The sequence below is a fragment of the Pituophis catenifer genome, unplaced genomic scaffold, assembly GCF_029215685.1.
Source record: "Pituophis catenifer annectens isolate HBS135680 unplaced genomic scaffold, rPitCat1.0.hap2 SCAF_2, whole genome shotgun sequence".
Classification (NCBI taxonomy): domain Eukaryota; kingdom Metazoa; phylum Chordata; class Lepidosauria; order Squamata; family Colubridae; genus Pituophis; species Pituophis catenifer.
The window spans coordinates 132124647-132151468 of NW_027256882.1; the positions used below are offsets into that span (position 1 = coordinate 132124647).

Consider the following 26822-nt stretch of genomic DNA (forward strand, 5'->3'; position numbering starts at 1 on the left):
AAATCTCAACAGATGACCCATTCAACATAAGCAGCACTAGTTAAAGTTATAACTTTTTCATATTTTATTTAATTACATCAAACTAATTAACAGAAAAGTAAGCATACACACTTCAACTTTAAGATAAAAAATAAATAGGAAAAAGCCTTGGTGCAGTCCAGATACTAACAGGCATCTGTTAATTTCTTAAATGTTGTTTAAGAAACTATGCATTTCAACTATTACTAAAAATCAGATGTAGATGTTGAGTAATAATTCTTTTAACCATCCTATGTGATAGGTAACTAGATAGTGAGACATTTGGGGCTTTTGTATTTAGCCAAGAGGCAAGCAGTGCTGCTTTTAACAAATCTGATATTATACGGTCTTATCAAGCCAGTCCCCTAGCCATTCTTAAAGGCAGCTTCATAAAGCACACATTTAAAATTCTACTTTGGAGTTAATTAGACCATGAGTTATTATGGACAAATTACCTCTGTCCAGAGATAAACATAATTGGAAAATCAGCTGTAGCTGGGGAAAGATATTCAATAACCCTGTAGGGCTCTGTAAGATAGAAACAAGATAAGACCCTTCATACCATGAGTCTGCTCTCTCATGATCAATGCCCAGCTCATATAAAGGACCCATATCACTGATTCCAAGGTCCAGGAACCACATCTAGTCAACAAATTGGATAGTATTCAACTTCTTTTTCTAGCTGCAAACACATAAGAGTTTTATGATGGTCCTGACGAAAATTATTAAGATGGATGCCATTAGCACATTGATACAAGCTACCTAAAGCCTAATGATCACATCTACAGTGTCACATAAATATAAATACATGCAACAAGACAGATCTTAGTAGGATTCTATAATACAAATTGAAAAATAAAGGAAAAGTTCCTTTTATTTTCTTCCAGAACCAGCATTATTATTATTCCAGAACCAGTTTTATTTCAGGCTCAATTTAAAAGCTGAATTATTTTCACAATTCTGATATATTCTGAAATGGAAGATTAAGGTGTTCAACAACTGTCAGGAAAACAAGGAAGTTGTATAAAGGGAAATGGGGGCATTCCAAGCCAGTGAAAACACTTTTTTCTATCAATAAAATTAGAATTAAAAGCCATGCCCCTAGCCAGCCACCAACCGTTCGTTTCTTTAGCATATTAAGAAACTTCTTTGCTTCCAAACAACTTAAGGATCAAGCTTCTATGATTTCCAAAAATCATCTTCCAAAATAAAGATTTCTATTAGCCCTTTGCATGCTCTATCGTTTATATGGGTTTCTAAACAAAATTATGTATAAGATTCACAATCTAATACAAAGACCAGTTTGAATCTAACGCATTGTATCAAACCAATTTTAAATAAGTATTCACAAAGCAATATAATCCACAACAACACCAGGAGTAAAGGCAAGAGATGAGTGATCATATACAGAACAGCAAATTTTGTGTTCGAAAATAAATCCTGGCTGAAGCGTAGCATTAACATATGCTTCCTTCATGATCTTTCCTTCTCTCCTGGAAATATTTTCTCTGTTCCTCTATGGCTTTTTCCAATAACTGAAGATTTATTCCTTCTACACATGTAAATACACGAGCCTTTATAATAATCTCACCTGCAATAAAAAAAATGAATAAATAAATCACCATTTGAATTAAAGGATCTTTAAAACAATTTCATAGTTAATAATGCAATTAAAACAAAATGTTCACCCAAATCATACAATGTGGCAGTTCCACTCTTTGTTACTTCAGTATATATAGCACTTTATTTTGTAATATATATTTTATACAGCTTTTTCTAATATACCATCTCTAAACGGTTTATAAAATGAAAAATATGCAATTAGACCCAATAAATTGAAAGCAATAGGTGGTTCTAAAAAAGATGGTGGGAGAGAAAATTCATATGTACAAGACCTAGATGAAGAGACAGGTCTTCAGAGGGGGCCTAACAATTGCTACTTTATAAAATGTAGGTAACAGAGAATTCCAGAGTGCACAAACAGAATTAATGAGGAATAAAATTCTAAAGTGGAGTGTAGATTCAATGAGATCTAAATCTATGGTATATACATCAGTCATTTTATGTTTTCTCTGTTCTCTTATCCTCTTTGGGAATCTATATTCAAAGGAATATATGCAATTCTTTCTGCCTCCAAGCAAATATTCACAGAAGAAACTTAACCAACAGTGTGCATAAAGTGGAAAGCCTCACCCAACTAGAACAGTGTACACAAGGAGAACTGGAAATGACAAATATGCCTGTACTACCTGTTCTAAGCTACAATAAACAAGTTTTATACTCCTAAAGGATATTTCTGATTTAACATTTGAGTAGACATTCAGTATCACGAGAAATCTGGAAAGCAGTGACTTTTCATCCACAAGTGCTCAAGACATCTGCTCCTCTTGAGTGGACTGCAAGACATACTGAAGGATATAAATGAACGACAGGCCCACAAGTTAATTTTATCAGAGTCTGCCTAAATAGATAGTGTTTAAAATATATTATTGAAAAGGAAGTTGTATCTGACAAGACTGAGACTGATTTAAAACTGGATTTTACAAGTGGCAACCAACAAGAATGAAATGGAACACGATGTTACACTGGACATGCAAAAGAAATTGGCTGATGTCTTAATAATTAAAGGACTATACAAATAACAATTCAGGAGAGTGACTTGGATAGTTTCCTTATATTGGATTTACAAAAGAGATTTATTAAACCTTTGAAGAATTTGTTGTGAAGAAAAAGACAAAGAAAAAAAGAAATCAAGTTTTAGGACAGTGGCCCCCAATCTTTTGGGCATTAGGGAGAGGTTTTTCTGTGGACAGGAGAAGCAATGGTTTTGCATGCTGCCTTCATCCAGGAGAAGGGGGGTTGCTTATTTGCGTGGCCCCATTTCTGCCATGCCAAGCACTGGTGCCAATCCACGGACCAGGGGTTGGGGACCCCTGTTCTAGGGCACTATTTGAAGGGATTACAGATCAAGATTGATATATGTAGAAGGAAAGAATATAAAATTAGTATATCTGATCAAGATCAAATAGATGTGATATCTCTGTATTAATGGACTTTTGCTGACATCTACATTGAAATGACAAGGCTTTAAGGATTTATTTGTAGATATGGGAAGGAGAGATAATTTGCTATATTTTAAGAGGTAGTAAACTTCTAAATTTGTTTATGCTTTTTGTGGAAGCTCTTTGTATATTTTTCTTTTCTTTTTCTTTATTCTTATTTTTTCTTTCTTTTCTTTTTCTTTCCATTTTTTCTCCTCTTTTAGTTTTATTAGTTTTTTATTATCGTGATTTAATAAAATTATTATTTCAAAAAAGCAAGTGGCATGGAAGAAGTCCTTTACAGGACAGGCAAGATATTTTAACCTTCCCCACATTTTTTCTCCCACATTTCCCCGATTCTCCCACCTGAGTTTTCAAAAACAGGTCTACAAAAGAAGTAAAGTTCTCAAATCCCAGTCAGAACAGAAAGAAGCAAGTAGGAGAAATAAAGAAAAAATTCAGGTGCTTTGTCTACTGAGTGGCACTGTTAAAGGTAATCAAACACTTGAGATAATTCTCCAGGAAGAAAGGGGAATTTTCACATCAACATCTCACCAGCAGATCAATGCATGAAATACTTGGCAGCTATAATCTGTGTGAGTTGAAAGTCATGAATGCACTTCCACTATTAATTTATGAAAATGTGCCCTGCCCCTGAAGCTCAGAAGGAGAACTCTGCTACTCAACCATTAACATATGAAGAAATGCCTTGCCCCTGGGGCCTCAGAAGCAGAACTCTGTTACTCAAAATTCCCCTCTGAAGTATTTAGTGCTATTGCAGCATTCCAAATTCCACAGAAAAATATTGAAATCTTTGCTGCTCATGTTTCTGGGATTAAAAAAGAATCAACTTGATATGATAGTATGATGAAGCCCAAGATTTGTTTAGCCTAATCTTTCAAAATTCTCCTGAGCTTTCCAAGGTAGCTATCTACCCCTACCTCAATCACCACCCCTTTGTGAATAAAGAAAAGAAGTTCTAGTAGGAACTCTGACATTTAACTGTTGCAGTAATGGTTCTTTTCTTGCCTACACATAACCATTTTTCATTAAGAAAAAGCCAGAATGATATTTAAGCCTGGACACAAGACGAAAATCATACTGGTCACTCTCATGGATGACCTGCGCTGGGACATGAATGAAGGAAATGCAACTGTCTTGCCAGAATACATAGCAGCTTTCAATATGGTCAACTACAGTTATTATTCTGGATTACCTGCAAATTTTGGGAATGGAGGGCATTGTACTATCGTAGTTTTACTCCTTCCTAAACAAGGGATTGTAATTGGTAGTTATGAAGAAGAAGTCCAGCCCTTGGGCACTCCAGGATGGGAGGTCCTCAATCTCAATGCTTACCCCAGAATAAACATGTTTAACCTATGCACGAAGCCACCTTGTTGGTTCAGGGTGAGGTATTATCAGTACAGCTATGATACCCAGTTTATTTATTTACAGTATTTAGTGTATGGATAGTCCATCATACATGAACTAGCAATATATATTAAAATTTCACCTAGATTAGTAAAACACAGTAAAATATGTTTAAAAGATCTTTGTTCAAATACAGCTGATAGGTACCCAATTATATACCGGCCCAAACAGCAATATAGTGGAAGTCTGGATCTCATGTTCAGAGACTTCCAAGGCCTGGATGGGGAGAAACAGACTCCAATTCAACCCAAGTAAGACTTAGTGACTTAATTCAGAAGCCTAGTAATTCCGGGATTATCCCAACATGGCCTCCGGCTGGGGTAGAACTACTGCCTAGAATGACAGACGTACAATCTGCATCTTTTTTCTCTATTATAAAGCACCTATGATAGTAGCATTTATGTTTAGCTACCCTTAAGTATGAATGATAGTAGCATTTACGTTAAGCTACCCTTAAGTATGAATTGGCTTATTTTTTTGCCGAGTCCTTAAGAATGGTTCTACTTGTTCATATTTATTGGGAGACTTTTTGGTCCCATAGAATTAAAAATCATAGATATCCTTACCATCCTTGAATTCCGTTTCCCCCAGGACAATATACAAAGACCCAAGCTGGGCCTGAAAGGGTTCTACGAACTTTGTGCAAACTGGAATACAGTGCTGATCAGATGCATGCTGAGCTGTTAAAATGGCTTGGGAAATGGCCATATCATAAGAGTGAAGCCTGAAAGAAAGAAAGATTCAGATGTTGTTAATAGTTAAGATACACACATTCATTTCTAGAATACTAATAATACTAATAATATGTTTATATCATGGGGTAGGGGTAGAAATATTAATTCATATCAAATAATACAGTGGCTAAAAATATGTTTTAGCCATGTTTTATTTTAATTAGACAGACATAACAGTCAAACAATGTATGACAGAAATAGAATATGTAAAACAATATACATAATATTCAGAAAAAATAGTTTAAAATCTACTTGTTGGTCTAAACCAGGGATGTCAAACTTGATTTAATTGAGAGCTGCATCAGGGGTTGTGTTTGACCTCAGAGGGCTGGTAGTGATGGGGCGTGGCTGGGGGTGGGCGTGGCTGGGCGTGGGCGTGGCTATGGTGGGTGTGAACAGACACTAAACAAATGGTTGTAAGTCAGGGATTCCCATTATTTTTGAGTTATAGCATACACTCATTGCCCTTTGACTCACAGAGCTGTTTTGAGATATTTTCAGGTGAAGATGAAGGGAATGCTTACCTGGATTTTCTAACTAATCTTTTAAAAATTCCAAAGAGGATTTTGTGTTTGGGATAGTAACTGCTACATTTCACCCTCAAATATTGTTCAACTATAAAATACTCTCAGATTCCTTTCCTTAAGAGAAGTAATAAAACTTCATGGGAAGAGTGGTAAGGCATTACTGTAGTAAATTAATGTTTACTTAAAAAAAAAACCCTCCTTATGGCTTCAGTTAGTCCTTCTAACTCAGCCTTTCTTGAGGGTTTTGAGTGCATTGGCTGCCGTCTCACAACTCACTGGAGTAACGAAGAATAATGAATTTCTTTAGGGAATATAGTAAATGCCAAGGGTTGGTGATACCATTCAAAAGGTAGATCATATATCTTACCATATAACCACTCATTACATTGTGCGAGCCCCCCTTCCCCTGCAGCCCGTTTTTGGCTGGCAGAATGCTGCAGGAGGCCTTGAAGGCCAAAAATGGGCTGCGTGCCGGCCCATTTTCGGCCGGCAGAGTCACCGCAGGCCGGTCCTTTGATATTTCCAGGCTGGCCCCACAGGCCAGAACTAAGCAGCCCACTGGCCAGATCCAGTCCACGGGCCTTGAGTTTGACACCCCTGGTCTAAACTGAAGGCAAGTTATTGGTCTAAATTTGAAAGGGAATGCTTTCAAAGTAAGTCTAAATGCAATAACATTTTTAGTTGTTGTTCCGTTGCCAAATCGTGTCCAACTCTTTGTGAACCATGGAACATAGTGTGCCATGGTCCAATAACATTGGATAGAAGTAAATCTCAAAGCTAAATCCATACCATGTGCTAAATACAATTGAATCATGCCACATTATAGTCCAATGCAAAATACAAACCCAGCTGAGTATAGTTCCTTAATCCTATGTTAAGGAAAACACTGGTTTAATATTTTGGCCATTACAAAGAATGCCCTTCTCTTAAATGGTCTATTTCTTTTCTTTAGAACCAAATCTTCTTTAATCTCTAGTCAAAAAAGGAAGTCAACTATTGATAATTGTTGAGAATGAGATCATCTAATTTCTTTTAATTTATCAACACCTAACATACTGCCACAATATTAGCCCAACAATACAAAGGCATACATACGAGTGCATGCACACGCACACACACACTTCAAAATACAAATAGTCCTTGACTTATAAAGTTCATTTAGTGACTGTTCAAAGTTACAACAGCACTGAAAAAAGTGACTTATGACCATTTTTCACACTTATGACCTTTGCAGCATCCCCATGTCACGTGATTTACATTTGGATGCTTAGCAACTGGCTAACTGGCTTAGCAACTGGTTGCAGTGTCCCAGGGTCCTTTGATCTCTTTTTGTGACCTTCTAACAAGCAAAGTCAATGGGGAAACCAGATTCACTTAACGACCAGGCTACTAATTTAAGAACTGCAGTGATTCACTTAACAAATGTGACAAGAAAAGTCACAAAATGGAGCAAACTCACTTAACAAATTTCTCAATTTGGGCTCAATTGTGGTCATAAATTGAGGACTACCTGTATAAAAATTCTCTTCTTACCCTTATGAGCGGTCTGTGTCTTCCTCAATCTCAGGTCCTCTACTTCTCCCAGAGAAGTCTGGGAGTTTGAGGGTTCTTCTCACCTTTTCCTAGCACTACACTTTTCTGGACAGCTCTGATACCATTCCTGGGATCTGTTGGAGCCACTCCTCAAGAGTCACAATCCTGAGTATTCCTACTACCACTGGGATAGCTTTATGTTTCAGTTCTCCCTGGCACTTCTCCAGTTTCTCAAACTCCTTCTTCCTGGCACTTCTATGTCTATCACCACTGCCATCTTCTGGTCCTTCCTCTATTACCACAATGTCTGGTTGATTGGCCAGTACTGCCTGTCTGTCTGGATCAGGGGTGGGATTCAGCTGGTTCATACCGGTTCGGGTGAACTGGTAGTTGTGAGCTCGGGTCGCCATCTGCCCTGGCGCAATGCCGTCCTATTTAGCTGTGTGTTTTAAGCCACGTGCATGTGTGCAAGCGCACGCATGAGCAAAGCGCATGTGCAGAAGACCATGCACATGAGCAAAGCGAGGGTGCACACACACTCACATTTTCGGTGCTGGGGGGAACCGGTTGTTAGATTATGTGAAGCCCACCTGTGGGCTGGATATGGAAGTCCCATAGGATTGTAGGAGGTTAGCACCCACCCCTTTCCTGGAAGAGTGAAATATTTTAGGAAATATGAAAAAGGCAGAATATTATATTTCCCTGGATGAGAAATGGATAAGTATGTTTTGAAGCAGCTCCCATCTTCCTGCCCCCACCCTTTGTCAATGGGCCATTAAGGCCTGGGCCAGTCTATTCTACATAAGAAAGATCTACCTCCTTCAGGCAGAGCCATAGTAGGAATTGCCAAAGATCCAACAAAGATAGGATTAGCCCTCTACACAATAGCAGCAGAAACTCACCTCATGTGACCTGGGAAGCATGTGACCTGGGAAGCACATGTGACCATCAGCCAGCAAGGCTAGCTAAGACCCCCACCTCCTGGGAGTCTGACAACCAATCAGGATACTGTTTCAGGGCCCCAGGAAATGCAAAGCCAGAGAGGGCATAAAAACCCGAGGATTTACTGTATCTGCCCTTTTTTGTTCAGGAACTCAAGCCATGTGATCCTGTCCACCATTAAATCATCTTTCCAAGCAGTCTCCATGTTTCCAGTGTCTTTTTCCCCACTTGGAGCAGAACCCAGGAGGAGATTTCTTCCTACAGGATCTTAGCTTTCTTATTCTCTACAACCTTTTGTGGGATCTCCCATCTAGACCTAGGAGGGTCTGACCCATATTTTGTACAGATGTTCCTGTATGCAGTGCCAGCTACTTGGTGGTGCCGTTTAGCGTATGCTGTTGTGCTGTTCAGTGTATCCTGCTCCTGCCTGCATCTTATACCCTGCCATTTGTTGGACTATCTCTGTTACCCCTGCATAGCCTGGACCTTGGATCCTGTCTAGTGTGGTAGACCTCTGCTTCCATGCAGCTGTTGCTTAGTGCTTGTTCTTGTGCTGCTACGGTCAGTGCCTCAGTGCAGTCTTTTAGTCCAGCCTTTTTCAGCCACTGGTAGGATTTCCCAACATCTGCTACCTCAGCTATCTGTCGATGGTACATCCATGGAAAATCATGTCTTGCCATAGCACTTCTTCTGCTTGATCTTCCTCCCACATCTGGTGCTGCCTCAGATGTTCTCTCAGCAGCTAATCTTTGGGTGCCATCTAACTGGCCCTAGCTTGACACTGCTGGATATCTGATCATCTTTGATTTGGACTCTCAAGCACAAGTTATCTAACAAGTGAAAGGAAAAACAAAACAGCCGTTTCCAAATGACGGCAGGAAATCAGACCAGTGACATTGTCTCCAATAGTAATTACAGAAAGCACAAACAGATGTTGCAATTAAAGAGAAAATAAGCAGATACTGTATTGACCAAATTAAAGAAAAATAGACATACACTTACCTGCCATATGTTCTCACGGCTTTCCCTTCCGGTAGTGAAGTAGAGTTTATTTCCCAAGGAAAGTGATATGTTCCAGCATCTGGAAGCATTGTGTAGAATGGCTTGCAAAAAGCAGATCCTGTTGTCAAACAAGATTAAAGAACTTTCTATTTTCAGATATCTCAAATATTTTTCTGCTCTGAATATTTATCCTGCTATAAAACTAAGCAGCTTTTTAGAGTATCGTCCTTACTAAAACATAAGTTTAATCAGAAACTATAATTTAATAACCCTAATCAACCATTATGGACTTTCTGTTACTTTTCTGAAGCTACTGGACTCCATTATTTTTGCTTTTCACCGATTCCCAGTTTTCTTGTTCCCAGGGCCGGATTTAGACGAAAAGAGGCCCTAGGCTATTCCACTTATGAGGCCCTTTCACCTATAGTGAAAGTGTAATTTTAATTTTGCTAACAATTTGAATGTAGGCCCCTCTTGATCTTGAGACCCTAGGCTGAAGCCTAGTTAGCCTATAGGAAAATCCGGCCCTGCTTGTTCCCCTGGACTTTTCTTTTTTCCCTGTTCCCTTTCCAAGTCTGGCTGGCTAAGAAAAGAGAATCCTGCTTGATCTGCCATAAATTCAAATAACAGTCAGTCTGAAACCTAACAGTACTCTTAACTTTAAAAACCATTGTTCTAATAGTTAAGGCACCAGGCTAGAAAGCAAGAGATCAAGAGTTCAAGCCAGAGGTGGTGACCAGTTCTGGAGAACCGGTAGCGGAAATTTTGAGTAGTTCGGAGAACCGGTAGTAAAAATTCTGACTGGCCCCGCCCCCATCTATTCTCTGCCTCCCAAATCCCAGCTAATCGGGAGGAAATGGGGATTTTGCAGTAACCTTCCCCTGCCACGCCCACCAAGACACGTCCACCAAGACACAACACGCCCACCAAGACACACCCACAGAACCGGTAGTAAAAAATTTTGAAACCCACCACTGGTTCAAGCCCAGCCTTAACCATGAAAGCCAGCTGGGTGACTTTGGGTCAGTCAGTGTCTCTCAGCCCAACTCATCTCACAGGGTTGTTGCTGTGGGGAAAATAGGAGGAGGAGGAGGAGGAAGGTGTGTTAGATATGTTCAGCTCCTTGAGTTATTTGTAAAACTAACAAAGGCAGGATACAAATAAAATAAATAAATAGACACATACCAGGCGGCGGGGAAGTTTTAACTTTAGATCCCTCCAGTGAATCTTTTGTTTACACTCTGGAAAGTTACAAACATGTATTTTTTCGGTCAATAACCAGGCAGATTATATAACGTCTGTAAGGGGGGGGCGTGCATAAGAGCACCAGCGTGCCTACCGTCCCTGTCCTAATGTTTCTTCTATTTGTATCTATTTTCTGTATCCAATCCATGCTTATACTTATTACCAAATACGTTCTCGACAAAACAAACAAATAAATTACTTAATTAATTAATTTTAATTTTTAAAAAACCGTGATGCACGGGCAAAGCGAAACTTTCGGGTGGCAACCCTTGAATAGGTCGGACTGTACGCAAACAGATACCTGGACTGAAAACAGGATGCCATTCCAGGAACCAGTGGTTTCACAAGGGCGCCCGGTGCATACCTCTACGAAATGAAACGTCGACGGTGCAAATTAAGCATTTGCATAAAACCATTGGATTCTCTCCTCCCCACCTCCCCGTTTCCTCCTAGCAATGAAAAGGAAAAAAAAACCTCCCACCTCGAGGGGACGCCTCCCTACTGGAAGCTCCGCCTTTGCAAGAGGAAACGCCTCCGCGGTGTCACGCGGGTGCTCAGCGGCTTCCTATTGGGCCTCCGAGTCGTCACGGGGCGGGGCGGGGCGGGGCTAAGTCTACATTTCGCCTGGTCCGGAAGCTTTTTCCCGAGTGGAGTCGGCTGGCGGTTGTTTCTCGGGCTGGTCGCAGAGGATCCCCGGCCGCGAAGATGAACGCGGATCTGCAGAAGGAGCGAGAGGCGGCTTCTTTCAAGACGGAGCTGCTGACTTACCTCTTGGACGGGGGCGCCGAGCGGACTTTGCGCCGCAAGGAGATCGGTGAGAGCGGGCGGGCGGGAGATGGGATGGGATGCAGAGAAAGCCCCGCAGCCCAGACAGAGGCGGTGGCTGCAAAGGCGGATCGTTGCCCTTCCAGAACTTTACCGGCGTTTTTAATCCATTAAAAGTGCACGTTTGCATCTGGACAAGCACCGCTTTCAATGGGGACGCCTTCTCTCCCTCCCCCCCCTCCCCCCAAATTTTTGGACGATGCTCGCAAGCGGTGTCTCAGGGTGTATTTTAGAAAAGAGGCATTCCCACCCAGGTAGCCCCCCCAAAAAAAACAATGTTTCTGTCAAGTTATACAAGATGTGATGGTATGCCTAAAGCCTAATTTACTTGATGCCTATCTAGTGCCTTAAAGGATTAATCTAACTGGGTCACCAAGTAGATATAGGCTTCATGCTTCATGCTTACCGTGGGTAATGTCAGATTTCAACCATAAATCTTCCAGACAATACCTTATTGTCTTACCATTTAAAATAGGAGACCTAAGAGACAGGGAATTCCACAGCTGAAAGGTGCTATGAGAAGAGATGGCTTTTAAGAATACAGCAGTTGTCCCATCCGGCTGTCAAACTTTCCTTTCTTGTATTCAATTAATTGACCTGTATCATTTAACCATGTAATGTGAGAAATGATGACATGTTTGAAATCCTCACCAAATAAGAAGAGCATAGACTCGCTCTGGTGAGATCCGGCCATGAATGGCATGAATGAGTTTTTAATGTTTTTAATTTTTAAATGTTTTTTTATAATGATTTTTTAAAATGTATTGTGAGCCGCCCTGAGTCTTCGGAGAGGGGCGGCATGTAAATTGAATTAATTAAATTAAAATTAAATTAAATTAAACTTCCACCCCACCCACCCCTTTGCCAATCTTCATTTTTCCCAAAGATAGGAAAGTAAATCATTTGTACTGGTTGTACTTTTCTAGATTTTGTGACTACAGCTTTATGTTGATTATGATCTGCATTAAATTATAAAAGCGATTACCAGAATGACAGCTGCATCTAAGAATATTAAATGTATTTCTAGCAGACTTGTTTAAATAAGAAACATGCTCTTATTTAGCAGGATATGGTCTTATACCTTTTTGAAGAAAACAATTAATATCTCTTCTTCCCATAGAAGCTATTATTACAAATGATCCCAGCTTCAAGCATGAAGATGTAAATTTCCTCTCCCGCAGCGAACGCTATGAAGTAGCTATCAAAAAGAGTGCTCTTATGGTGATGAAATTAAGAGAATATGGGATTGCAGACCCTGATGAGATCTACTGGTTTAAAAGGTACTTGTGCTCATTATTGGGTACATTAAAAAGCATAAGATTTGTCCTATAAATTTAAGGGATGGTCATGCTTAATTTCAAAAGACCCCTACATGGGACTTTTAAATATACTCATTTGAAGTCTTCAATTAGCAAAGTTTCCCTAAACATAGTTTTCTGGAAAGCCTATGCAACCTCAGTTCCTTTTATTGTAGCAGTGGAAACTAGATATATGAACTGTAGCATTCATGAAGGCTAGGAACATTGTTACTTTTTAACCAAGCAAGATAATGTTGCTTTCTTTTAAAGTACTTAATGTCAGCTAAGGACATGATACATTCACATTAACAACAGTTCTCTAGTTTGTTTTCTCCTCTATCACTTTTGTTTTTCTATCCTTTACATTGCGCCACAGAAAACTTCCAATGTTGAAATAGTCTTGCTACTTTAAGCTCCTTGATTTTCCATTCCTCTCTGGTAGAGAGCCAATAGAAGTAACCAGTAGAATGAACTTGATGGCAGAGATAATGTTCGAGGTTATTCATCCAGTTCTGAACTTAAACCCTAATTGCTGATCTTTGAGCCTTTGGTTTAATAATTGTTTGGAAAAGGTCATTGCACTGCATTCAGTCATGTTCAAGGATAAACATACATTAGTGGGTGGAGCACTTCTTTCCTTGACATTGCAGCAGTCTTACTATATGTACTGGATATAGTATATATAGTGCACTTACTATATGTACTATGTACTGGATAGGCAGATGGTGGGGTTTCCCTCTGTAAATTTGGGGCAGGAAGCTCTGTTATGTATAGTAGTGTCCAAAATTGTGGCAACCTTTTGGGAAAAGTGTATTTTCTAAAACTAGCTAATAACACCATTTTTGGGGGGGATAGTACCATAAAATTATATATAATGGAAAGATAATTTAATCAAGAATGTAATGCAATAACCTTTATGAAGGATTTGCTATTAGAATAGCAGTTACAGTATAAAGAAGAAAAGTGAAACACGTAGAAAAAATGAGATCTACAAAAATTATCACGTCAGTTAATATTTAGTTGGGTAACCTTTAGCATGAATTATGGCCTTACATCTTCCCATGGAGTGAACCAAGTCTTTTGGTTCTGCAGCTGTTATAATGTAAAACCAAGATTGAATGATTGCTTCTATTAACTGGGTTTTATTGCTTGGTTGCTTCTGACTAACAAGTTTCTTTAGTCGGCTCCATAGATTTTCAATTGGGTTAAGGTCTGGGCTATTTTCAGGCCATTCCAGCAGTGGAATATGATTATCTTGAAACTCAAAAAAAAAAAAAAAAAAAAGTGGTGCTATTAGCCATCAAATCTCAAAAATACACTTTTCCCAAAGATTTCCACAATTTTGGCCACTACTGTATATACCAGAAAATGCCATTGCAAATAAAGTTTTGCTACTTAAAGCAAGTGACAGCAAGCATCACTACCAGAAGCAGGAATGCCTTTGAATGCTAGCATGACATGGAAGGAGGGGGATCCATTTCCCAGCTTGTGGGATGACTTAATTCTTCTTTGAAGTGCTTGTACTGGGTTTGTTGCAGATGTTCATCCCTCATACAGAAGGGAAGAAAAGGAAAGTGACTTTATTTAATGAGACTTTATTTAATTAGTCTTCTCACTTATGACTGTCATAGTATCCCTACAGTCACGTGATCAAACTTTGGGTGCTTGGCAAACTGGCATGTATTTGCAAATGTGGCAGTGGCCCAGGGTGATGTGATCACCATTTGTGATCTTCCCAGCTGATTTCTAACATGCAAAGTCAATGGGGGAAGCCAGATATGTTTACTGACCATATGATTCACTTAATAACTGCAGCAGTGGTGGGTTGCCCATGGTTCGGACTGGTTCGCAAGAACCGGTAGTTAAACTGGTGGGAGGCTCCGCCCACTGACCCGGATGTCATCATAGGTGATCTGCGCAGGACGCAATGTGGGCGCAATGCGAACCGGTAGTAAAGGTAAGTAGAACCCACCCATGAACTGCAATGATTCACTTAACAATTGTGGCAAAAAAGATCATAAAATTAGATGTGACTCACTTAAGCACCTTGCTTAGGAATGGAAAATTTGGTCCCATTAATGACTATAAATTGGGGATTACCTGTATAGTTTACACTACGTTGACTGGGCTGAACAGATCTATCCCCAGATAATAGTAGCCAATGTGTATTTTTCTGGGACTAATTTACAGGTAGTCCTTGAATTATTACCACAATCAAGCCCAAAATTTCTGTTGCTAAGCAAGACAATTGTTAAGTGAGTTTTGCCCCATTTTATGACCTTTCTCACCATGGTTGTTAAGTGAATTAGTACAGTTAATTTAACGGTTGTTAAGTGAAAATCTGGCTTCCCCATTGACTTTGCTTGTCAGAAAGTCACAACAGATGATCATGTGATCCCAGGACACTGCAACTGTCATTAATATGAACCAATTGCCAAGCATCCAAATTTTGATCACATGACTATGGGGGATGCTGCAACAATTGTAAGTGTGAAAATGGTCATAAGTCACTTTTTTCAGTGCCCTTGCAATTTCAAACGGTCATTAAGTGAATGGTTGTAAGTTGAGGACTACCTGTACTTTAGCTGAGTTTACTGCAAATTTTATGCATGCTGATTCCATATTTCCTTATACTCTCTTCTGTTTATATACATTCAAGAAAGGGGAGCAGTATGTGCAAATGAGGGGTAAATTAAATTTACAAAAGAGGTGCTTTATTTTGCAAACAATTTCATTGGTAATTTTTAATACTATTACTAATGTCACTTTTTTATTTTGTGTTGCCTTTTTTTGTTATGCTCACCCTGACTAATGCTTGTGTACACATAATGCACACTGACCTAAAGGTGGGTCCCATGCCCACATTTATTGTCGGTGGGGGGGGAACAACTTTAAGGTTGGTTTCGGTGGTGAGAGCTTGCTTCCATTTATAACAAGGATGGAAAGTTGGGCAGCATATTGGATTTTCCTCTGTTTATAAACTTTTTTAAAAGGATAGATTTGCTATTATGTTGCATTACAAACATAACTCAGTTCTTTGATGCAACAATCTACAGTTTCCAAAAGCAACAGTTCTTTTGATTTAAAGCAGCAATCACTGATTCTTGTAGCAGGTAGTAATGTTCCAAAGAATTAAATCATTCCATTTTGGGCCCATAAGGGTTCTCATAAAATGTGAGATTGCTGACCAGTGCAAAGCCACGGGGATCATATGATTCTACAGAAAGATCTGCACTGACTATAAATTGTCTACTGGTTAATGAATGTTGCTGTAGGTAGGGCAGTGTGTTTGGCTCCAACTTTCCTGGTTTAAAGAAAAGTAACAAAACCATATTTCTTTCAATCAGCTTTTAATCATTAATTGACTTTAATAGAATTAGTGGTACTGTTATGTTCCAAAGCTGCCTTGTGAATTTATAAATAGAAAAATGGGAAATGCGCCAGACAAAGAAGCGTTCTGTTTATCTTGTCTATTGAACAAATTCTGTTGCTGGCACAACTGTTTTTTTTTTTTTTTTTTAATGGCAGCAAATCTGTGTCTGGCGTTTAGTAAGCTCAATTCTTTTAGCTTGCTACCGTTCCATTTCTTAATTTCACATTTAGGTTTACTCTACATTCTCCTACAGTTTTCTAAGTGTAAGCTTGAAGCTAATTAGTGGAAGGAGTGAAATGCTATTCCTTTTGTTGTTTATGGGTAAAAATGGTGTAATAAACAGGCTCGCATTGAAAATAAATCAAGATAAGTGAAATATGAATACTTACCCCATTATCTTTTCTTGGGTAAAAGAATAGGCAAATTTTGTTGCTATTTTTTCATGCAGGGTATGTCCCTGAAAATTTGTGGTAGAGGCTCCAGATTTAGGTTTTGAGGATTAGAATAATTTTATTATTGTAGAAATGGCTTCAAATATGAAATGTAAAGCAAAAGACTTATTTTGTATTTACTGCTTTGAAAAAAGTAGGAAGTCACCACTTTTTTCTCTCTCTTTGGACTTCTTTCTGTAGTTTTCAAATTTTTTTTTTCTGTATTTTTATCTTATAGCAGGGGTGTCAAACTCGCGGCCCGCAGGCCAGATGTGTCACATGCTGGCCACACCCATCCATTTTAGCAAAGGGGGGAAAAGTCATGATACGTCACATGACAACAATGTAACGCTGCGAGTTTGACACCCCTGTCATATAGTGAAACTTAAAATAATTTAATTTTTTAAGGGATTATTTGCCATTTAGCTGTTAATTGTCCTGTGTCCCAGGAGTACGAATGTTACTTTACATTGATAGTTTGTTACATATTTTACAGTGGCGTGCCTTAATAACAAATACTGATAGGAGAGAACAGGAGGCAAATTATTATCAGAAAGTGACTATGGGTCCTTCTGGCACTAGATCTGCTGATGTACTGTTGGTAACCGCAAATTTGATTAGATCCAGCAAAATGGAAATTACTATGTTTTTAAGGAAAAAACTCTGTAAGTAAAATCAAGTGATTCTGCCTATAAAAGTACTCGGCCTCAACATCTTTAAGATGGGCTTCAACTCCCAGAATTAAGATGGGTTTCAACCCTCAGAATTCCCCAGCTTTTGTGCAGAAGCTCATACATTTTAAAGCTGATGAGGTTGAGAAACATTGGCCTATACGTACCACGTACGAACACACACACACACACACACACACAATGTGATGGTGTGTATAGCTAGTCTAACAGGTTTTGTGATCCGAAGCTCTATTAAGAGAATTGCAATCAGATGGCTCCAGTGTTGCAGCACAATATAGAGCAGATCTAATTTTTAAAACTCTGTACAAAGTTTGTGTGGCTAGGTCATCTGTTAAGCTTCACTGCTTTAGGAAATGAGCCAAGAGCTTCTCAGAAGGTTATGTCCTGATTTTATGATTGGTTTTAAATAATTTTGATATGGTTTTAATTGGAATGTTTTAAATTAATGGGCCAAATTTATTTAATTATTTTAAATTTATTTTAACTTTTGTATATAAAATGTTTTATTTTTTGGCTGTTCACCGCCCTGAGTCCGAAAGGAGAAGGGCGGTATAGAAATTTGAATAAAGTAAAGTAAAAGTAAGTAAAGTATGTACCTGTGCCCTTTCACACCAAGATAAAATGGTTGGCTGGTAAATGACTTTGCAAACTTCATTGCTACAGCCATCTGTTGTAAAGACAAAAAAAGGCAAAAACCAAGGAGATTTTTGCATGTATTGCATCACAAGATCTTCCAGTTGTTCCCATAGAGCTAAACCACCATGCTAGTTTTTTTACAAAGCACAGTAACTGAGTGGGTGACTTGATTTAAAAAATCTAAGACAGCAGTGTTCAATCAGAATAAGGAAGAAAATAAAGAAGTCTATTCATAACAAACTTATGTGTGCATGAACACCCTTTCTTGAAATGAAAATTCATCTTAGAAAGATTTAAAGAAACAGCAGATGGAAAGAAAGGTTCCCCAGTTTTACAATGTTGTGAGGGTGGTTTTAATTGCCTGCAAGAGCTCTTGATTCCTTTCAGAAAAACATCAGTACTGAATGTCAAGAGGTGCTCAGCAGAATAATTGAAATGCTGTTAATTTTTTTTTTTATTTGATTTATATGCCGCCCTTCTCCGAAGACTCAGGGCGGCTTACAATGTGCTCAGCAATAGCCTTCATCCTTTTGTATATTTATACAAAGTCAGCTTATTGCCCCCACAAACTGGGTCCTCATTTCACCTACCTTAGAAAGGATGGAAGGCTGAGTCAACCTTGAGCCTTGGCGAGATTCGAACCCTGCAGTAATTGTAGGCAGCTGGTCTTAATAAGCTTAATAACAGGGTGCCTTAAACCCCTGTACTACCAAGGCTCTTTTAATTATTCTGATAACTAGTCCAATTGTCAAATGTGAATTTGATGTCATGCAGTGCTGTTCTTAATCCCATTTGCTCTTGCAACTGTTGGAAAGTACTCACACTCTACGGTAATACTCTTGTTGGATATTTGAATTTAACCAGAGTTCTTGTTAAAGGATGTGCTTTGGAGCATATGCAGAGCACTACAAGAAAACTGATTAAGTAGTAATACGACCCATTCCAAAAAGTACAGGTAATCCTTGACTTATAACCACAATTGAGCCCAAAATTTCTGTTGCCAAGTGAGACAGTTGTTAAGTGAATTCTGCCCCATTTTTATGATCTTTCTTGCCAAAGTTGTTAAGTGAATCACTGCAGTTTTTAAGTTAGTAACACATTTGGCTTCCCCATTTACTTCCCTTGTCAGAAGGTTGCAAAAGGCAATCAGATGACCCCCCCCCCAAGACACCACAACCGTCATAAATATGAGTCAGTTGCCAATTGTCTGAATTTTGATTACAGGACCACGGGGATTCTGCAATGGTTATAAGTGTGCAAAACGGTCATAAGTCACTTTTTTCAGTGCTGTTTGTGTTATAAGTTTGAATGGTCACTAAATGAACTGTTCAAAGTCGAGGACTACCTGTACTCAAAATGGCCTTGGATCATCTTAATACAGCTTAGCCCTATAATCAACAAATGCTAATTAACATTAATTACAATTTATCAAGAAATATATCAAATAGGAAAGCCTCACTTCTAATTAAGCTATATCTTGAAGAGAGAGAAAGGCAAGAAAGAGAGAAATAGGATATTTCCTGGCTCTTAAACACATAGTAGGCCAGGTGAGAAACAGACACAAGGCCAATATCTAAAGACTGTTCCCCTTTATTGATTTCTTACTCTCATCAAAGGTACAAAAGATGATGCAAGTCCCAACCATTCTAATCAAGATGGATTGAATATAATTTCCATATATGTAATAAACAGGAAAACAGTAATCTTGAAAAATATAGTGGAAACTTTTTCTCATTCCTCAGGGAGGTTAAACATAATAGATTTGCACCAAATTGTTTTTTTTTTTTAAATTAGGGAATAGCTTGAACACTATGGGATTTGCATTGAGTTAGCTGTTATTATGGAAGATATCCAAGTTTGCACTCCTATTTTTTTAGGTCATAAGTATAAACACCTCTCTAAACATGTACATGCATGCATATGCATATGTATTGGAGCTGTTAAAAACATGGTTGATATACTTTCCACCCACCACTTGAATATGTTTATCTGATTAAATTCTGATTAAATCCAGAATTTAATTTGACACCTTAATCATGGATTCCATGCCTCTTTCACCAAGGATTTAGAAACCACTTACACAACTGTATGTAACTCCTGAACAAACCAAGCTACCCAAGCTTTATTATACAACATAGAGCAATGGTTTCATGACTGCTATTTGTTGCAATATATGGAATCTACAACAACCTGTTGAAATTCCCCCACTATGGGCAACCTTGCCCTCCTGCCCAGTTTTCCCTACTCACCAAGGATTCTCAGTTCTCATTTTGGGGCATCTCCCTTTTCTGATTCATGAAGGCCTGGAGAAACCTATTTATTTATGTAAAGCCAATGTTGTTTTGAAATTCCAGAAACTAACTTCAGGGGAAAATTAGTACCAATGAATATATTCTGCCCCTTAATTGAGAGGATGCCCGTAATTGGCACACAATGAGGTGTAGCTACATGACTTATCTGTATTCATGATTACTTAAACCTTCTTCTTCTTTCTTACTCTCAACAACTACTCAGTTGACAAAATTTAGTTGAAATTATCATAACAATGGCTGCATCATTAGGGAGCCGAGGTGGCGCAGTGGTTAGAGTGCAGTATTGCAGCTACTTCAGCTGATTGCTAGTTCAGCAGATCAGCGGATCAAATCTCACCAGCTCAAGGTTGACACAGCCTTCCATCCTTCCAAGGTGGGTAAAATGAGGACCCAGATTGTTGGGGGCAATATGCTATTTAGTATATTGTCTTTGGTGTAAGCCACCCAGAGTCCTCGGAGAGTGGGCAGCATAGAAATATGAATAATAAATAAATAAATAAAATAAAATAAAATAAATCATGTTGCAGCATACACTTTATTTTGACCCACTATGTGGGTCAACTGTGATTAATGGCTTTGTTTTGTGTATAATTGAGGTCATTGCAAGTATTTAAATATTATGGCGATCCATAAGTTTAGCTTACTGGGAGTAACAGAAAAAAGCTTAAATACTGTTTTAAGGAATTCTGATCTGGACTTGGATAAAAGTTTGTCAAGAAGTCTCAGGGCGGTAGACTAGGTTGGGAAGAGGGCTAAGACGGTACCCAGAAAACTACATGGATGTGATGCTTTCTTAGCATCATTGCTAATATCACCGAAACTGAAAGAATTAAAAGAAACAACATCTGCCTACATGCCTATTTACAATTGAGCAAAGGTCCTTGGCCCTTGGAATAATGGATGTGACCTGATCTGCCATCTCTCTCTCCCCTAGAACATGCATGGGCAAACACGTTGCACCCATTGACGTGCACCTCACCATGTTTGTGCCCACCTTAGAGAGCCAATGCACAGATGCTCAGAAAAAGAAGTGGCTGCCCCTGGCCTCCCGCTTCCAGATAATCGGCACCTACGCTCAGACGGAATTGGGGCACGGTTAGTTCTTTTCAGAAATATATGGGTATTCCAATATAGTATTATTCAAATCTGCCTGGCAGTGGGTTTAGAGATAAAGAGCTCCTTGCGCCTTTGGCATTGAGACATGCCAGCCACATGACCACAGAGATGACTTCAACAGTGCTGGCTCTTTGATTTAGAAATGGAGATAAGCACTGCTTCTAGAGTAGAAAACGACTAACAGGCATGTGCGGGGGAACCTTTACCTTTATACACAAGAATCTAGTCAACTAAATTGGCACTAGATAGGAGTCATCGAAATTCAAGGAGGATTGGATTTGGAGCATTTGTGGACACATAACAATTTTTAGGCTGAGTCTCCTCTTGACTCCACCCCCAGACTCTGCCTCTTCTTCCTCGACAATAACATAAATAAACTAAAATGAATTGCTACCAACTGTCTAATTGGTATGGTCCTGTATGATTTGCATATAGAATATTGCAACATGGTATACTGACATTGGATAATTTGATCTAATAAGGCCTTTGGACAGATGAGTTCACTGTAATAACATTTTACTATAAACATTATGTTAAAATGCCTTCCTAGGAACATCTACCATTAAGAGGTTTTTCTTTTCATTTAGACTGGAATCGTGATTGGATAATTTACTTTCTGGAATCTTATTTTCTTGTTGTATCTTCTTTGTCAATGGTTTTATACTTAACTGAAATAAAAGAGAGGAGACAATCTTGACTCGCTTCCTTCATTATAGTATATGTTTATGGGAAAAGTTCATTTACTATTATCCTGGCCATTTTTATATTGGAATCTACATATTTTAGATACATCTCACCTAAACCAGTCTGGAAAGAGTGAAAGCATTGGTTCCCATGTCTTCATTTTCATTTGATTGGCAAGAAATAGGACTGTATTCATAAGTATTTGTTGAACTGATTAGCTCAATGGATATTAACTGGCAGAAAATTATCTAATACAGGATGAAATAGAACAGAAACACCTATCGGGAAAGTACTGTATATGGCCTTTTGTCTCATTTAGCTACATCAAGAATTAGTGCTGTTCTTTTTGAAAACCACCTTCTCCTTCTTCTTCTTCTTCTTCTTCTTCTTCTTCTTCTTCTTCTTCTTCTTCTTCTTCTTCTTCTTCTTCTTCTTCTTCTTCTTCTTCTTCTTCTTCTTCTTCTTCTTCTTCTTCTTCTCCTTCTCCTTCTCCTTCTCCTTCTCCTTCTCCTTCTCCTTCTTCTTTTTGTCATCCCAAATTTAACTAAAGTGTTTGATGAGTATGCTGCATTGTAACAAAGCTAGAAACGTGCCTGGATGAAAAGTAAAAAGGCTCTGGTTTCCAAATGTGCTTTCTGCAATCAGTCCTGGAGAATGATGTATATGTAGTCTGGCTTGTTAGGTTTCATGACTACTGACACCTCTTGAAAAATCTTTCACTGTTTTGAATCTAAGCATCCATGAATTTAACAAGCATTACCACTTGAATATAACAATTGTGCCCCACAAGCAATTTATCTGAATGGTACAGACTACAAATAAACAAAGTAGAGCACCATATGAATAAGCATATTACTGTTGGCTTTGTTTGAAACTTTGACCATAGCTGTACTTATTTGGGGCTTGAAGGGTTTTTTTGGGAGGGGTTGCGTGCTATGCATACTAACTTATTTCTGCATCTGTGTCAGTGTAATATTGGTGTTCGGTCAAGTAATCCATATGAGGTGTGGTGGCTTAATGATGCTGGATATGATCTCTGCTCCAGCGGTTTACTGACTCTGCTATTGAAAACAGATGGCAGACTATCATAGCTGTAACTGTTACTATTCTTTTACTTTTTACCTTTGTTTTGCTTTCTTAAATTTTACACACAAGCTTTTTAGTGTAACTCTCAGCCATCAAAATTTGCTTGTCTTGGCTATAAATTATCACACTGAGCATTGCTACCTAAACTTAATTTCATTCTTCTCTCCTATTTGTAACTGACAATTATTTGATTATGGTATTTTCTGGCCTTTAAATACTATTTTAAAATTGTTTGTCACTGTTCTACTAAACTGCTATAGATATTTGAAAATAAATAAAGATTTTGGCTTTCACGTGGTGCAAATGCCATACAGTCTTTTAGTAACATAATATAATTTATATATATAGTTATTCCACATTCATTAGTATGGGGACATCTTATGTGCCACTTTATAAATCCTGAGATAATTTTAATAAAGGATAGTTTGGAATTTTAGTTAAACAGAAGTCTCCGCTACTGTTACCATGTTGGTAGCAAGCATAATAGTATTTCCACAGTAAGTTTGCTATTTTATATTTAATGTGCAATATTTTATCATGGGCCTTAGAATTATGGACACCTGGGATAAACATTTTATTCATTTACTGATAACCTTTTCCATCTCCTTATTGTAAAATGAGCTGGATGCAAAACTTGGCAAACCCACTGGTTGCTCTCAACTCCCTTTCAACATCTATTGTCACCCCAGCTCAGAATGAAGGAGGTTTCAGCATCTCTCTCTTTTGTTTCATACTATTTTTCTGAGCAAAGATTTTGTCAGCAAAGGGCTGCGTACTACTTCACAGTTGAAAAGCAGAATGCATGTGAAAATAAATAACTCTTTGAATATTCAGATTACTTAATTAATTATTTTAGTTCACATAGCTATAAACTTATAAATCAGGCCATTATTATCCCCATGTTGATGACAGCCTGCATAAGGCCATCTGGAGACTTCATGATAGATTTCCATTGAGGATGCCTTGGCACAGTAATCCATATAGTACAAGTACTGTAACAGATTAAGGATGTCCCAGACTGAAGGTTGAGTGGAAAGGATGTTGGTTTAAGAATATCATAATACACTGCAAAATGTAATCACTTTTTTTTTAGTCTTAAAAAGTTTTTATTACATATAAAATATTCCATTTCTGAATAAACAGTGTGTTGTCTGTGTACAATTAATGTAATGTAATGTAAATGTAATCACTTTGATTATAAAAAGCCCATAGTATTTGAATGTGCTTATTGGATTATCATTAGGAAGCATGTTTTGCTGATTTGGGGAGCTTTTGGTGATGGTTTTTCTTTTTATAAACGTTTTGGTACAAAGCTATGAACAGGCTTACTAGCTTTAATTGCTGATTCAGAGCACCATCCTTTTCTTCCCGGAAGGACCTTTGAAAAATCATTTCAAACAACAGAAATATGACAGATTGAAGCAACACAAGAAAGAGGATAATTGTAATGTAGACTGAATAAGAGCTTTTGAGTAATTTCCCTCTTCCCCCAAATTTGGGTAAAGTTTTATTGCTTCAATTTCATTGTGGAACAAAGTTAACGAATTTGTTCCTTTTTCAATGTATGTATAGAAGCTAATATTTATAGTCTCTGTTTATTTTCAGTATGTTTTCAGGGAACACAAGGACATTATTTTAGAATTTCTAGAATAGTATTGCCTTTTATTAATCACCTGAAACCAGTCCTCCTTTTGTGATCAAACAGAGTATCCTCTGTCCTTCAGATTGATGTAAGGTTCTGTAACTCTGGGGAAAGAATGGTGCTTTGATAAATATGCTTTCTTCATTCTAATTTATCACATTATTTTTGTTTGCCCTCTCCAATCGGCACTTCTAATCTCCCCTGCTTCCACCTATAATACCCCTTCACATTCCCTTCCCTGGCATTCCTTTACAGCTACCTTCATCAAGGACGGCCTGAGCCTTTGGACCTCCACCTGGGCATGTTCCTACCCACGTTACTAACCCAGGCAACCCAAGAACAGCAGGATCGCTTCTTCATGCCTGCTTGGAACTTGGAGATCATTGGCACATATGCCCAGACAGAGATGGGACATGGTACAGTACTTCCAAGTCTTTATTTCACAGGGTAGACTAGCTTTTGCAAAAAGTACCGGCTTTGTTTCTTGATAGCCTAGGTCAGTGATGGTTAACCTTTTTAGTGCCAAGTGCCCAAAGCAAGTGTGTACACGAATGCACATGCGCAATTGCACGTGCGCGAATGCACGTGTGCAAATGCACATGCGCATGCCCGAAGCCCCAAAATACAATGCAAGCGCTCCCCCACTCATATGCCCCATGTCCCATTTTGGGCCTGGAAAGCCTCCTGCACCAACCTGGAAGCCAAACCGGGGCATGGGGCACTGCACAAGACCCCCCGCACCGCGTTTTGGGCCTGGAAAGCCTCCTGCACCAGCCTGCACCCCCCCCCGCACATGCGCCCCGCCCCCCCCACGCATGCACAGCAGATATCCGAAGACCAGCTGGCCGGTGGGAGGCGCATGCGCATGCGTGGTGGAGCTGGGCTGGGGTGACAGCTGGCATGCCTGCAGAGAGGGCTCTGGGTGCCACCTGTGGCACACATGCCATAGGTTTGCCATCACGGGCCCAGATTCTTTTGGCTGTTCACTTGGCAGCAATATGCTTCTCATCTTAAGAAAAAGAAGCTGTTCAGATGGACATAGAGGCAGAGGTTTCTGATTATACAAAGACAGCTTATTTGTTTTAAAAAATGGCATAGCTAAAGATTCAAAGCACATTTTCCCTTGATTTTTGAATGCCTTATGGTTGGCATATGTAAAGTAACTTTCTAATGAAAATAAATAAACTTGAAGAATAACAATTAGCAAATGCTCCTGAGCAAGAAAGTTATATAACTTCTGACAAGTTAAAGTACCTTTTAAAAACTATTTCAGCGAAGTATCTTTCCCACTGGCCCTTATTAATTCCATCATTAACTTATACACTCATAAATTTTCTGGGAAACATCTTGGTTTCTCAAACAGTCATTTTTATGACCTTTAAATAAAACAATACCTTTTGCAGGCCACTCGGAATAATTTCTCTTCCTGCGCCTTCTGATATGCCTCTGAAGTAAACTGTCCTGTCAATGTTATGAAAGGGAGAAATTGAAGATGTGATAGACATACAATGCTCGAGTCTAAATCTAACTATTACCATACAACCATACTTGTACATCCAATGCAGCATATATATTTAGAAGTTATGCTACAATCAAGAAAAGGAAACCCTGGGAAGCTTTCTACCTTGCTCCAAAACGAGTTCATGTTCTGAAGAAAGGGCTGAGGACACATTAAATGTCTTTCGCTCCAAAAATCAAAAGTGCTGTCACGTTCTCTAAATCTATAAGACCAATCTACCTATATGAATGCAAGATGGTTTTTATCAGTTAGGTTTTTTTAACAGTCCCTCAGCATATTTGGCAATACATTGTCTCTGTTGGATTTTGCTGTTCAGTTTGAAAATTCTGGATGTCGAACTGCAACCAGGATATTGACAGTGGCTGGAGGAGGAAGAAAATGAACACGAAGACCTCAAATTGAAAAACATTACAGAAGCAAAGGTTGAAAATTTAAACCTGGTTCTGAAGGTTTTTGTGCAGGACAATATCTGGATTTAGAGAAAAAGCCTTTTTTATCCTCAAGCTTCTTTGGGAAGGAATTATCATGGGACTCTTTCATTTGCCTTGTCAGATACCTAAAATATATATTTGCACATCAAGATAAATCATCAAAACAAAGGAGCTGCATAATTGTATAGCAATTTGACAGCATTCTTACATTAATAGGGCAATTAATACAATGGCGTGCACCCACTGTTTCATACATGCCTTTCTTGTAATGTGTCTGCTTATTAACCATTATGTAAAATGTACA

General features: G+C 38.6%; 2 protein-coding genes across 5 annotated transcripts in view; one reads left to right on the top strand and one right to left on the bottom strand.

The window, feature by feature from the left end:
• Positions 1-46: 46 nt before the first annotated feature.
• TEN1 (TEN1 subunit of CST complex) lies at positions 47-10909 on the bottom strand. 3 transcript variants are annotated; one of them, XM_070934613.1, is made up of 6 exons: positions 10775-10909; positions 10414-10469; positions 10201-10294; positions 9229-9346; positions 5057-5214; positions 47-1609 (listed from the first exon to the last, which is right to left on the bottom strand). In XM_070934613.1, exons 4-6 carry the CDS (start codon positions 9315-9317, stop codon positions 1476-1478), a joined length of 381 nt encoding a protein of 126 aa, XP_070790714.1. In that variant the 5' UTR covers positions 9318-9346; positions 10201-10294; positions 10414-10469; positions 10775-10909; the 3' UTR covers positions 47-1475. The 3 variants fall into 3 exon arrangements, with proteins under 3 accessions (XP_070790714.1, XP_070790713.1, XP_070790715.1); XM_070934612.1 differs by lacking the exon at positions 10414-10469; XM_070934614.1 differs by lacking the exons at positions 10201-10294; positions 10414-10469.
• A 224-nt stretch (positions 10910-11133) lies between these two features.
• Positions 11134-26822, top strand: part of ACOX1 (acyl-CoA oxidase 1) — a 31952-nt gene continuing 16263 nt past the window's right edge. The window contains exons 1-3 of one of the 2 annotated variants that reach the window (XM_070937553.1): positions 11134-11287; positions 12419-12578; positions 20975-21135. In XM_070937553.1, the coding sequence (XP_070793654.1) occupies positions 11179-11287; positions 12419-12578; positions 20975-21135 (430 nt within the window). In that variant the 5' untranslated portion in view covers positions 11134-11178. Of the gene's footprint in view, positions 11288-12418; positions 12579-20974; positions 21136-24823; positions 24985-26822 lie in introns of both variants that reach the window. The other variant, XM_070937552.1, reaches the window with a different exon arrangement.